This window comes from Aplosporella prunicola, assembly GCF_010093885.1.
Source record: "Aplosporella prunicola CBS 121167 unplaced genomic scaffold K452scaffold_10, whole genome shotgun sequence".
Classification (NCBI taxonomy): domain Eukaryota; kingdom Fungi; phylum Ascomycota; class Dothideomycetes; order Botryosphaeriales; family Aplosporellaceae; genus Aplosporella; species Aplosporella prunicola.
Window position 1 is genome coordinate 850,388 of NW_022983538.1, and position 12,970 is coordinate 863,357.

The 12,970-nt window shown below is 58.6% G+C and overlaps 4 protein-coding genes across 4 annotated transcripts in view; 3 read left to right on the top strand and 1 right to left on the bottom strand.

Annotated features, from left to right (window-relative positions):
• Positions 1-2,132: 2,132 nt before the first annotated feature.
• K452DRAFT_14731 (uncharacterized protein) lies at positions 2,133-2,846 on the top strand. Its single transcript, XM_033535493.1, has one exon. The coding sequence runs from the start codon at positions 2,359-2,361 to the stop codon at positions 2,764-2,766; it is 408 nt and encodes a 135-aa protein (XP_033398757.1). The 5' UTR covers positions 2,133-2,358; the 3' UTR covers positions 2,767-2,846.
• Positions 2,619-5,011, bottom strand: K452DRAFT_331687 (uncharacterized protein; the record flags this gene model as incomplete). The annotated part of the gene is made up of 5 exons (XM_033545129.1): positions 2,619-3,807; positions 3,866-4,039; positions 4,093-4,146; positions 4,206-4,364; positions 4,397-5,011. The coding sequence occupies 5 exons, from the start codon at positions 5,009-5,011 to the stop codon at positions 2,935-2,937; spliced, it is 1,875 nt and encodes a 624-aa protein (XP_033398758.1). The 3' UTR covers positions 2,619-2,934.
• A 1,014-nt stretch (positions 5,012-6,025) lies between these two features.
• Positions 6,026-7,521, top strand: K452DRAFT_358074 (uncharacterized protein; the record flags this gene model as incomplete). The annotated part of the gene is made up of 3 exons (XM_033546162.1): positions 6,026-7,182; positions 7,204-7,365; positions 7,420-7,521. Exons 1-3 carry the CDS (start codon positions 6,172-6,174, stop codon positions 7,519-7,521), a joined length of 1,275 nt encoding a protein of 424 aa, XP_033398759.1. The 5' UTR covers positions 6,026-6,171.
• Positions 7,522-12,381: 4,860 nt separating this feature from the next.
• K452DRAFT_14800 (uncharacterized protein) overlaps positions 12,382-12,970 on the top strand; it is a 1,230-nt gene continuing 641 nt past the window's right edge. The window contains exon 1 of the mRNA XM_033535505.1: positions 12,382-12,970. Coding sequence (XP_033398760.1) covers positions 12,657-12,970 — 314 coding nt within the window. The 5' untranslated portion in view covers positions 12,382-12,656.

Below are 12,970 nucleotides of genomic sequence, written 5' to 3' on the forward strand. Positions count from 1 at the left end.
GGAAAAGCAATGTGAAACGGCCCGTACGATTGGGAGGCGGGGGTGAGGTGGCTAGGCTGGGTTGCGCTGGGCTGGGCTGGGCTGGGCTGGGCTGCTGTGTGCTGTGTGCTGGCGAGTGGGGGTGAGAGGTAAGTAAGTGAGTGAGTGAGTGAGTGAGTGCGTTGCGGTGCAGTGCCGACTGGACTGGACTGAAGCACCACCACCACCACCACAGCACTCCTCTAGGCCCGTCCCCCTTGCTCACAAAGCCGCAAAGCCGCACAACCCAACCCAAGACATGGAAATGACAGAGTGACAAAAGGGCAAAATAAACAACCCTTAACCCGCCAACCAGGACCACCCCAAGTCCCACCCCACCATCAATCAAGCACTGGCTCATTCCCACCCAACCAAAAAACCCAAACCCCCAAAACTGGGAAAACAAACCTTTGGTAGGAAAAAGCAAAGAGCCAAAAGCAACCATGCCCAGAAAAAGAAACTACGACGCCGTCCCAGTCAGTCCCTTCCCCTAGCCTTCCCCTTCGCTTCCGCCGCCTTTCCCTTCCGCCCCGCCCCAATCCCATCCCAAACCACACCAATCATGCAGCTTACCAACTTACCAGCCCACCGTACCAGCCTACGCCAAAAAGCAATGAACGCCGACACTTCATCATGTCATCTCACATAGCACAGCGCAGCACGGGCAGCGGGCAGCACGACACGGCGTCTTTTCCCACCACACACACCACACCTACATACATGCATGCAGCAAGCGCTCAGTGCACACCAGCCACCTGCACGAAAACCAGCAACGACCCGAGGACCCGGAAACGCGCGCGCGCACGCGGTCCACCGCCGTGGGACGCTGTACGCACTGCACTGTACGGTACAGTACCGCGCCGCGCCAGACCCGCTCCTTCCTAAGTGCTTTGCGTGCATGCTACTTGCTACTTGCGTGCGTATGTATGTACTGGCTACATACCGCATGCGTGCGTGTGCGTGCAAGCAGCAACCGTGTGCTATGTGAGCCATCGCGTCGTCGTTGTCGTCGGCGGCGTCCTGCAGTTTTCTGGCCCAGCCGAGGCCTTGACACGTCGGCGTGCGTTGCTGCTGGGCGACGTTGCCGTTGCCGCCTAGGTTTCTTGACTGTGCTCAATGCCGTGCCGTGCTGTTGCGCTGTGCTGCTGCGCCGTCTTGTGTGTGTGTGCTGTGGTATGTTGTGTGCTGTGCTGCCCTAGTCCTCGGACCTGGCTCGGGGTTGTGGGCATGCCGTGTCCTGCATTTTGCGTTTTGCCTTGGGTTTGTGCTGCGGGGGTGTTGGGGTGCTGGGGTGGAGTGCGTGGTGCGTGTGAGTGATGATGGTGCTGGTTGGACTTGACTGACTGACTGATTGGCTGGCTGGTTGGTTGGATAGTATGTATGTGTATGTATCTACATCATGTGCAGGAATCGCGTTATCTGGGTTAAGATCTTTTGGGAGAAAGATAGAGAGGAAGAAAGAAGTAAATATGAAGAGAGAGGGAGAAGGGGAGAGAGGAAAGAGGGAGGGATAGGTAAGGTATGTAAGACTCAAAGAAACCGTATCGACGTATATATATATATATATATATATATATGTATGTATGTAAACGTAGTAGGTATGAAACAGACCACCCAACGCACCAACAAACAATAACAGACAACAGACAGACAGACATACAGCCAGCCCGTCAAACAAGCAGAACGGACCCAGAAACAGCGACAAAGACGTATAATCAACCCCAAGACAGAAGATAAGTAGGTAGGTAGATACAAACGCGCCGCAGAGCAGTAGGTAGTAGGTACGGAGGTACGGTATGTAAGAGACGCGACTCTAGCTCCAACGACAGCTCCAGCTCCAGCGACAGCAGCAACAGCGCCAGCAAGCCCCGCATAGCCACCGTCACCATCTTCACCAGCCGCGTAGGTATAGGTATAGGTATAGAACAAGATGCACAAAAACAAAACGAAAAACGCACAACGAAAAAACGAAAAAAAATAAAAAATAAAAAATAAAAAAAAAATAAAAGAAGAAAAATAAACAGCACCCAAGCCCAAGCCTAAAACCCCAGCCTAGATAGACAAAAGAAACCCCAGACACACGCCCTGGAAGCAATGCCGAGATGAAAAGAACAGCGATCCACAAGCCCGGGTACTGCCGACCGACTCCGCTGGTGGTGTCGTGACTGCGTGCGCCAGATGCCTTGCCACGCTTCTTCCTCATCGTCGGCCGTCTCAGTCTCAGCTCAATCTTCAGGCTTTCGCGTTCCATCTCCTCCTCCTCCTCCTTCTTCTTCTTCTCCTTCTGCTGCATCTTCCCCTTTAACGCCGTGCCGGTCTTGCTTTTCGCGCCGATGCTAAATGCCGCGCTTCTTCTTGAGCTTTGCTTTGCTTAGCCAACTGTGGTACCCAGAGAGTAAGAGTAAGAGAGAGATAGAAAGAGAGAGAGAGAGAGAGAGAGAGAGTATGAGAGGGAAAGAAGGAAGAGGGAAGGAAGAGGGAGGGAAGAGGGAAGGAAGAGGGAAGGAAGAGGGAGATGACAGAGAGATTGAGGGAGAGAGGGACTGTGTATGTGTGTGTATGTGTGTGAATGTATGTATGTCGCCCAAAAAAACAGCCAGCAATATGGCCAGACCGACGCCGCGTCGCCAAGCCAGGCCTGGCCGGAGCCTAGGTGGGTGGTGGCAGGCCATACGCACCACCACCGACGGTCAGCCCAGCCCAGCCCAGCCCACCAGCCAGCCAGCCAGCCAAGCCATCGCCCATTAATGCTCGTGCTCGCTCATGCCGTGCCGTGCCATGCCATGCCAATGCCAATGCCAATGCCATGCCAATGCTCACTCTCATCTACTGCCCAGACGGTCGTGAACCCCGCGTCGTCGTCGTCGTCGTCGTCGTCGTCGTGTCTCGCTCTCGCCTGACCAGCGCCTCAGCTACCTAGTACAGCTTCGCATCCGGGTAAGCATACGAGCCGTACGATGCGCCCTGCGGTTGGTACTGGGTGTGATGGGGGCGCTGGTGCCGGGCCGCTTGCGAGTGCGGCTGCGGCTGTTGCGGTTGCGGCTGCTGAGAAGACTGCTGGTGCTGTGGCGGCGGCGCCCGCTGCGACGCCGACAGGGGCCTCGGCGGGTGCGGGTGCGGGTGCTGGTGCTGGTGCTGGGGGGCGTACGAGGGGCCGGCGGCGTAGACAGGGGCGCCGTAGCGCTGGGATGAGGGCGGTGCTGCTGCTGCTGCTGCTGCTGCTGCTGCTGCTCCTCCTCCTCCCACAGCTACGTGCCGGTGGTATTCCGACTCCGAGGCGCTGGACAGCGAGGGCGAGCGGCTGCTGCTGCTGTGCCCGTGCCCGTAGTGGTCGCGTGCTGCCGCCGCCGCCGCGGCCACCGCGTTGCTCGACACGACGCTGCCTGAGCTGGCGTACGAGCGGTGCGAGCTCGTCGTCGAGAGGGTCGAGTAGGGCGAGGACAGGCTGGGCGGGATGTTGTACGCGGCGCCGGCGGCCGTGGTCGTCGAGACGTGCATCGAGGGAGCGGTCGGCGAGGCTGACGAGGGCGCGGTGCAGCTGGCTGGGACGGGCGTTGTCGACGACGACGAGGCCGGCGAGCACGACGACGCCCCCGCCGACGAGGAAATGGTCGAGATGCGGCGGTCCTTGCCACGCCCCTTGATGCCTTTGTTGGAGTTTTTGTACAGAGAGGCAAAATACTCCCACAGCTCGCGGTCCTGCTCCGACACGACCTGGCCCTCGCGGAACGAGGCGAATTTCCGGGTGAGGTGCTTCAGGACTTGGGCATGGAATTTGTTCTGGTGCGACTGTAGAGTGGTCAGTGTTGTTGTCGTGAATGACACGTGGGTCAGAGATTTCCGGTACCTTCAGGTTGCCGAGCTGGGTGAACTGCTTGCCGCAACCCTCGAGTTTGCACACAAACGGCTTGATGTTCTGATGCACAATCTTGTGCGCTCGCACGTTGCCGCGCTGTGCAAACGTCTTGCCGCAGATGTCGCAGTTGTACGGCCGCTCGCCGGTATGTCGTCTCTCGTGCGTCTAATCGCTCTCAGCAACTGACGCCGTCAGACCACTTCGAGACGCCTTCTTACCTTCAAGTTCCCAAGCTGGGAGAAACGCTGCCCGCACGAAGGCTCCTTGCATACCTCGAGCCAAGTCAGTTTCTTCTAGCCATGGCTGCAGCGGAGAAAAGGGAGCGTCTTACAAAGGGCTTGTAGCCGGTGTGCGCCCGCCTGTGGATGTCCAGATGCGTCTTCTGGTAGAAGCTCTTGTTGCAGTCAGGGTGGTTGCACCGGTACCTCTTCTTCAGCTTGTCACCCGGCTTGGTGACTGGTGTCACTTCGGTCTTGGAGATGGTCAGTGTCTGTTCAACAATGGCTGCCGTCACACACTCACGCTCGCGGCGGGCGGCGGCTGCCGCCGTACATTCTCCTGCTTCGCCTGGATGGCCTTCATGAGCGTGTCGATATCCGTGTGGAAGGCCGTGCCGGCGCCGTTGTCCGACTCGCCCGAGCTGGCGACGCGGTAGTCGTCGCCCAGGCGGAGCTCGCTGAACTGCTGGTAGGCCTCGACGGGCGAGTGCGTCTCGGTCTTGACGGGCGGGCTCCTACCAATGTGCGGATAAGTGGGCAAGCCCGACTGCAGCACCGAGCTGCCCAGATACGAGGGAGCCGGGGCCGAGGCGGGCGGATAGCTCATGCTGAAGCTGGGCTGGACGGTGTAGGCGGTCGACTCGACGGGGTCGTAGGCAAACGAGGTCGAGTAGGAGTGCGACATGGACGAAGGCGGGCCGCAGGTCTGGAAGTAGGGGACCTGAGAGTCGTAGGGTTGGGAGTGGTACTGCTGGGCCTGAGAGGAGGGCATGACCCTCGACGACGACGCCTGCGACGAAGACGACGACGAAGCATAGGGCGAGGGAAGAGTGGACAAGTTGATGGCGGGCATGTGCATGCTGTACTCGTCCCGTCGTGGCCAGGATCCGGTGTGCTGGGGAGCCATGACGGCGGTCATTCTGAGAGGGAGCAATGCTGTGTGACTGGTGGAGGGGGGAGTGTTTGCAAAACGAAGGACGTTGGGTGTCTCTTGAGTACAAGTAGACTTCTCAGGAGGATGTGGCGGAGCTTAATCGAACCCGGGCGAGTGGTAAGAAGCGTGAAGGAGGGTTTATACACGACGGCGCTGAGATTGGCGGCAGCAGGGATGGGCAAGGCAGTGGGACAGCATGGATGACGGGCCATTTGGGCGGGCTGGGGGCGAGCGCGAGGCGCTGGCCGGGGGAGAGGCTTATTGTTGCAGCTGGAGACCCGCGCTCGTGGTTGGGCCCGCAGCGGTGGAATAGAGCCTTCGCGATGAAACGGGCGCACCCCGAACGCTGGGTTTGGCTGGCATTGCGCAATCTGGGGTAGCCTCCGGTTTCAGATGGGCCCTCAGATCCATATTGCCGCGCCAAGTATTGTCGCTGCCGCTTCCCCGTGAGTCTTGCCCTGGTAGATCCAGATCCGCTCGAGTATCTTCCCGATCTGCATGCGGCTCGACCTGGCTGAGGATCTCACAGTACATACTCTCTTGACTCTCACCGCCACACACGCCCACAGCTGCGTCCTGCGTATCCTGCGTCCCGCGTCCCGCGTCCCGCGTCCCGCGTCTTGCGTCTTGCGTCTTGCGTCTTGCTGCCGGTCTGCACTGTAACCTGCGAACCCGCGTGCTCGTTCATCATCGTCGTCATCAATCCGGCCCCCGTCCCTCGTCCCTGTAGATAAACAAAAATAAACATGCAAAGCAAAGCAAAGCAATCATCCCTCCCTCCACCACCAGTTCATGCACCTGGAAGTGGTCCCCCCTTCCCTCCAATTTCCACGCCTGCAGAAACACGCGCGCCCGACGACCCGAGCTGCGCAGCGCAATGCCTGAAAGCGCAACAAGGCCAGATGCCTCGGCTCGCACCCCTGCCCTCGTGACGCCTGAGACCCGCCCGCCCAAATTGATCTATTTCTGATCACCCTTAGCGGCGGGCGGCATGGCGGCGCGCTCTCTAGCTCTTCTCCTTCCAGCCCAACGTGCATTGCCAGATCGATCCGGTCCACACTCGGATATCTACGAAAAAGCAGGCTCCCAGATCGCATCGAGAAGGGCTGCCTGCCTGCTCTGCGTCGCCCGGAGCCGCCTCCGTCATGGGGACGTTGTTGGTCGTGTTTGCTTGCATGCTTGAACAACGTCTCCCCCGGGCCCCTCCCTCCTTCGGGACTCCACATCCTTCCTCCACCCGCGTCCGCACGAGCCCCTCCAAGCAAGCAACACCCTCGCCTCTCGCCTCATCAGCGAGCAAACCAGTACCCCGCCGCCCATTGCCATCTCCCGCGCGATCTCGCCTTGCGAAATCCCATGCACATCGACCCACGACCATGCCCATCCCTTCCTGCCCCCTCTCTCTCTCTCGGGGTAGTCTCTCCACTTTGTTCGTGTTTTGCCATTGCCGTCGTCGTCGTCGTCGTCTGCCCTGCACATCAGTACTCACGGCGAAACAGCCCGCGCGCGCCCACACCCGCAACCGCCACGTCCTCGCCCCGACCCCCCCGCTAGCGGCCGCGCCTTCCCGCCGGCGCGACGTTTCCGAAGCAAGGGCCCATCCCGCCGCCGCGCCTGTCACAGCCCGTGGAGTTAACGGCACGCGTATCGGCCGGGCCCTGACTGATGATCTGCGCGCTGCTGCTCCATCTCTCTCGGTCTCCTCTTTCTCTTTGCCCGCTCGCGCCATCCTGGCTAGACTCCGGCTCATCAGCCTGCCATGTCTGCGTCTTGTGTCGGTGACGGGTGACGGGTCCTTGTGCGGAGGTGCATGTCTCTGCCCTTCCGTCTGGCCCCCAGCCCCAGCCCCAGCCCCAGCCCCAGTCCCGGTCCCAGCCAACCAGCCTGCCCGCCTGCCTGCCCCAGCCAAAAGACCCAGACCCAGACCCAGACTCCGTCTGCGTGCCTGCTGCCCTACCTACCTAAGGCCTAAGGCACCTACCTACCTGCCTGCCTGCCTGCCGCACCGCCTTGCCGCCCGCTGCACCTCAGCTCGGCTCGCTCTGCCCAACTCAACTAACTCTACCCGTGACCGGGCGCCCCCCATGGAGCCAGCTAGCCGGGCACCGCCGTCGCCGTCGCCGTCGCCGCTGCCGGCCACGGGGGCGGGGGACAAGGTACGTAGGTAAGGCAGGCAGTCGGCGTCGGCCGTGGCCGAGGGCGGCGGCAAGGCGGTTGGCGGCGTTCGTCCACCACCTCACCCACCACCCGCCCGTCTTTCCGCCCACCTTGTCCACGCTGCTGTTGCTGCTGTTGTTGCCGCCCGACTTGACTTTGTCGTGCATGCGTGCGTTGCGTGCGTGCGTTGCGTGCCCGCCTCGAATGCCATGCCAGTAACCAGGTAGGCACGGTAGGTCCAGTCAGGTTGCCTTGTCCCCGCGCGGGCACGCGCGCCCGCTGCCGCTGCCGCTGCCGCTGCCGCACATGGAGCCCGCACATCAGCCGGCCCCGACTGATTCACTCGCTCACTCGCACGCACACTCGCACACTTACCCTCGGACACCTAGGTAGAACGCGCGCGCTCGCTCGCTTGCTTGTTGCCGGCGCGGGAGTGCGAGCAGGCCACACACGCACAAAAACTATCGTGTAGGCAAGAGTCAGGCAAGCAAGAGTCAAGAGTCACAGCCCGCCGCTCACAGACCACGCATGGAGGTGCCTTGGCCCTTAAGTGCCCGCGTGCCCGCGTGCCCGCGTGCCGCAGCCGGATCTTGGGGCGCCCGAGAGCGAGTGGCGTCGCCCGTGGGCCGTGGGCCGTGGTGCCCGTCGGAGCTGAGGGGGGGGGGCTTAGGGCCGGACCGCCGGTTGGTTGGTTGGTTGGCTGCCCGGCTTTGTGTGTGTGTGTGTGTGTGTGTGTAGTGCGCTCGCTTTCCCGTCTGGACGCTGCGCTTGACCTGAGTGGTTGCTGGTCGGTGCTAGTCGGTGCTGGTCGGTGCCTCGTGACGGGGTGAGGTGGGTGGTTGTCTGTCAGTTGCTGTTATTGTTATTGTTATTGTTATTGTTCTTGTTCTTCTTCCACTTCTTCTTCCTCGACCTCGTGCCGCTGCCGCGGACGAGCCGCCTCCAGGTTCCCTTCCCGTGCGCCCGGCCGGCGCGTGCCGATTGCGGATGCGGATACCGGCACGCAACGCGGGCTATCCGCCGTCGTAGCTGGAGCTGCCCGTGCTAGGTGTACACTCACTCACTATCTAGGTAGGTAGGTAGCCAGGCCAGACCAGCACTTTAACACCTCCACCATCCCATTCCCTCGCGCCCCTCCCCTCTGCCTCTGCGCGTTATTCGTCTACTGCGTATGTATATGCGTCTGGCGTGCGTGTCCTGCTTTGCTTTATCTTATCCATCCCATCCCATCCCAGCCTACCCCATCCCAGACCAGCCCAGCCCAGCCAATCTAGCCCCAAGTATCCGTACATATATACACATACACGCGGCGTTAGCCCTAGGTATCTATTTAGCCTACAAACAACTTACCTACATATTATATCTAGGCACGCAGGCGCAGTGGCTCCTTCGATCCCTCCCACGCCTTCTATCTTCCATGCATCCCACGTACCTAGGTACATATCTATCTAGTTCAGGACGGGTTCTAGACCGCTCCGCCAGAGCTGCGTGCCTGCGTGCCTGCTTACGGCATCGAATTGTAGTGATGCAAGGAACGCGCAAGCCACTGCTTGCTTGCGTACGTGCTTGATTGAGTGATTGATTAATTGATTGTCGCGCGCCTTGCCTAGGTAGGTGGTTGTTTGTTTAGGCAGCTGCGCTACCGTACCTAACTACCCTAGGCTCCTGCGGCACCTGCGGCACCTAGGCAGCAGCCGCGCGCACCTACCGCGCCGGTCTGTCGGGCCGTGCGGCTCTGGCGGGCTTGGCGGGGTTAGTGGCGGGTTCCATGGGGTTGCTTTTGGGATGGGATGGGGAGGGGGGTTTTGATGGTGGCGGCGGCGGGCGTTCTCTTGGCCGTGGTCGTGGTCTTGGTCGTCGTGGAAAGAGACAGACCTACCTAGGTAATCCGTACCTAATACCCTACCTACCTACCTAAATATTTGCGTATCCATGCGTTGCTGGTGCTAGTGCCGGTCGCTCACTCTTCTCGTTTCAGCGGGACTGCCCTGTGCTGGTCGTGCTGCTGCGTCCATGCTGCACAGTCTAGGTAAGTACGGAGTAATCAGCGGCAGATCATAAATAAGTAATCGCTTACCAAGCAAGCCGGCGCACGCCCAGCAGCAATCCGCATGCATGATCATGATCGCCGTCCTCGTCGTCGGCGGCGGCGACGGGGGCGGCAGCGGCGTCGGAAATCATCGACCTAGGTAGGTAGGCACACGGTGGCGGTGGTGGTACCTACGCCCCGTCCCACCAGGTACAATAGCATAGCGACAATGCCATGCCTGCCAGCAGCGCAAGCCGCAGTGATTGGCGAACGCAGCCCTCGTATCTCGTACCTAGGTACCGATTGCCTATGTTAGTCAGACAGGGTCAAGGCGGAGGTACCTGAGGTGTGTATAGTGGATCAACGCTTGGGCTGGGCTGGTTTGCGGCCCGCCGCACTCAGTCGGTCGTAGAGTCGGGACGTGGCTGCCTAGCTGGGAGCGCGATGAGTCGGCTTTGTGGTTAGGCGAGTCGTGCGGGCGCTGCACTGGCTGCTGGAAGGCTGAAGCGGCTGTGCGTGCTGCGTAGGTACCTGGGTGGGTGTCGAGGAGCCGCCGAGATCCTACAATATTGTACGTGCTTGAGGAGTTATTTTCGTTGAGCTTTGTTGGGCCGCTTGTGCGCTTGTAGAAGGTGCTCATTGATCTCGCTGTGTGTGTGTGTGGATGTGGGTGCGTGCCGTGCGCTTGAGCTGATCCTTCTGCGCGGGAATACGGGTCGCTGGAGCCTAGGTACCGTACTACCAAAGGTACTGCCTATTTGCTGACGGCAGCGATGGGGTGCTACGTACCTACCGGCGGTAATGATAGCTTTGGATGGGGGAAGAGGAGGAGGAGTTGCTGCTGCAGGTTTGATCCTTCGTCCCTCTGTGCTGCTAGCTAGGTACGGATTACACGGTTGAGGCTCCCGCGCTGTGTGTACGAAGTACAGCATAGAGCGCAGACGACAGTCGATAAACACAAACACCAAACCAAATAAACAAACAAACCCACCCAACCTACCTCACTAACTATCTACCTACCTACCCTCCCAACCCTCAACCCGTCACACACAACCACACCCAACCAACCGCCACACACACGACTCAACCACATCCCACAAGCAGCACCTATACAGCTAGCGCACGTCGATCGCAGGTAGGTCGTTACCTAGGGCGTGCGGATCCCGGGCATGTCGGACGGAGCTAAGGTACGGATTACCTGGGAAGCGGACCTCGGCGCGCAGAAGGTCCGACGTGTGCGAGCACGCGGGCTTGGCTTGCGAGCACTCAGCACTGGTGAGCACTGAGCACTGATCAGGAGGGCTTGGACCGGCTTGGACCAGTTTGGATATGGATGTAGGCGGTGCGTGCGCGGGTTGAGGCGTCGGCGCGTCGCAGACAGATACCGCGTACGGGCCCGCGGGACGATCGCGCGCCCGTGTGTGCGCCCAATCACGCTCCCATCCTAATCCGGGGGCGGCGGCCGGGTTGGGGTTGGGCGGGTGGAGTTGTAGGGGGGTTTGGGTAGGAATGACTGCGATGGGAGAGGGTGTGTAGGGAGAAGGAGGATAGGGTGGGTTTGTTTTGTTTTGATGTCGTTGTCGTGTCGTTGTTTGTGGTCACGGACGGTGATGCTCGCCAGTCGCCAGGTCGCTCGCTAATCCAGCCCGCCAGGCCGCGCCATGCCCATTCGTTACTCGCGTCTGGGCGCGCGAGGATCAGGCATGCGGACTTTGATACTGGCACACTCCGTGTGGTCCATGCGTCGGAGAACCCCACCCAATTTGTCGCACGTTCTCCAGCATCGCAACCAGCACCCATGCACAACCATGCAGGACGACATTCGAGCCAAACAACTTGCAGATCTTACACCTGATCGTTCTCTCTCGCCTCTGGGCCAGCACCAGCACGACAAGGAGTACTCCACGCCACAGAAAGCCGCCTTCCGTGCAGCTATCGCACAAGAGCGAGCTCGGCCCAAACACCTTCGCAAGTCGCTCTCATAAGTCTACAAGGACTACGCAGTCCCTCGCAGATCCGCCTACAGGCTTCTTAATAATAAGACGTCTCGCAGACGAGGCAGAATTACGCACACAGGCCGGCCATTCATCCTCATTAGCAAACTGCTAACAGCAATCATCCTCTAGATAACTTTCTCCTTTAAGCGCCGGGCCTTAAGTCTTTTCAACGTAATTCAGACACTAGATATTCGCAATCCATAGAATAATAAGTATATTAAGGAGCGTACTCTACGCAGGGCACTCGCTCACCGCGGCTATTATAGATACAAGTCTTACTAGAAGCGCTATCTCAGTCCTATTATCGCACGTAACCGCCGAACCTAAGCAAGAGATTACCTTAACTAGAACGAGCGCTAGCTCTACGTTCATTTTAGCGACGAAACACACTTTACTATTAGCTAAGAAAATAAGAAGTAGGTAACGCGTAGTCCAGACGAGATACACGACCTAGACTATAACCAGTATAAGAACCCGAAAAACCCGACAACGCTATATTTCTAGGCTATAGTTAGGTAGAACTTTAAGACCGAGTTATACTTATATTAGGACTAGGAGGGTACTAGGAATCTCTCTATAGTACAGTATCAGGATATTCTTAAAAGGATATATCTCCCAGAGCTTCGCTTCAGGTAGTATATCTATAAAGGCAACCCCAGGCGAGATCTCTTTATACTTAAAGGGGATAGAGATAGCGCTTATGGCTATAGATCTACCAATAACCCGGTTACTAATTTTAAGAAAAAGCACGGCATCTAGTCCTATAAAAATTACGCTTATTCGCCTGACTTCTCTGTCATTAAGAACGTATAGAGGATGCTGAAGCAGCGTATCCGCCGAGTCCGGTGCGACGATCAGGAACAACTGCTTCGTGAGATACAGTATCAGTGGAGGCATATCTCTCAGGTCTCAATCAACAAGCTGGTGTTGACAATGAGGAAGCGAATGCACGCTTGTTTGGATACGGAGGGGCGGGCAACACCGTACTGAGCGACTCCAAAAAACTCAACACCATCAGATTTATGTATATACTTTGTGCAGGCATCACTGCGACACCAAATTGATACTGTTTTGTTGCTTGGCGGGGAAACAGGCGTTTTTGCAGCCAAATTCGTGGTGTTCTCCGAGGTTCGCCAAAGTGCAGTCAATCAGTTCAGTCCGTCCTGGCTTGACCAGTGACCTTCAACCCGCGCCACACGCCATGGTAAGGCAAAGGCAAGGCGAAACAGAAAGCGGGTCCGCTGTTATTATGGCTGCAACGGACTGACGCCCTGATCAGCGCGCTGCCCAACTTACTACTTACGGATTGTTGTCAGGTATGCTTTCGAATATTCCTTCACCACCACCAACGGTGTCGAGGATAGGAAGCGGGCCGCAGGAAGCATGAAGCAGGAAGCAAACGACTAGGCAAAGGCTACCTAGGTTCGTCGTCCATCCGGATGGAAGAATGTCTATCGATCCATGCAATTGGAAAACCTCCCAAGTCACTAAACCCTGCAGAAACAACCACGCCACTGCACGCTACAATCTACGAGACAGTCCAAAAAGCCGATCTCAAACACTGATTCCTTGGCCTCCAACCCAGCATGACGACTCGTGGGCACGTATACCCATCACGACGCCGACGACGACGACGACGACAACAGGGCACAGCAAGCGCGCAACCCCCCGCCAAACTCCAGCTCCTGCAAGCATTCCTCACCTCACCACAGACACACAGACACACGCACGCACGCACGCACACACACGCCCGTTTTTTCG

Bases quoted from the DNA above. Each gene is read 5' to 3' on its own strand.
- K452DRAFT_14731 (XM_033535493.1), top strand. From the start codon at position 2,359: ATGCCGCGCTTCTTCTTGAGCTTTGCTTTGCTTAGCCAACTGTGGTAC.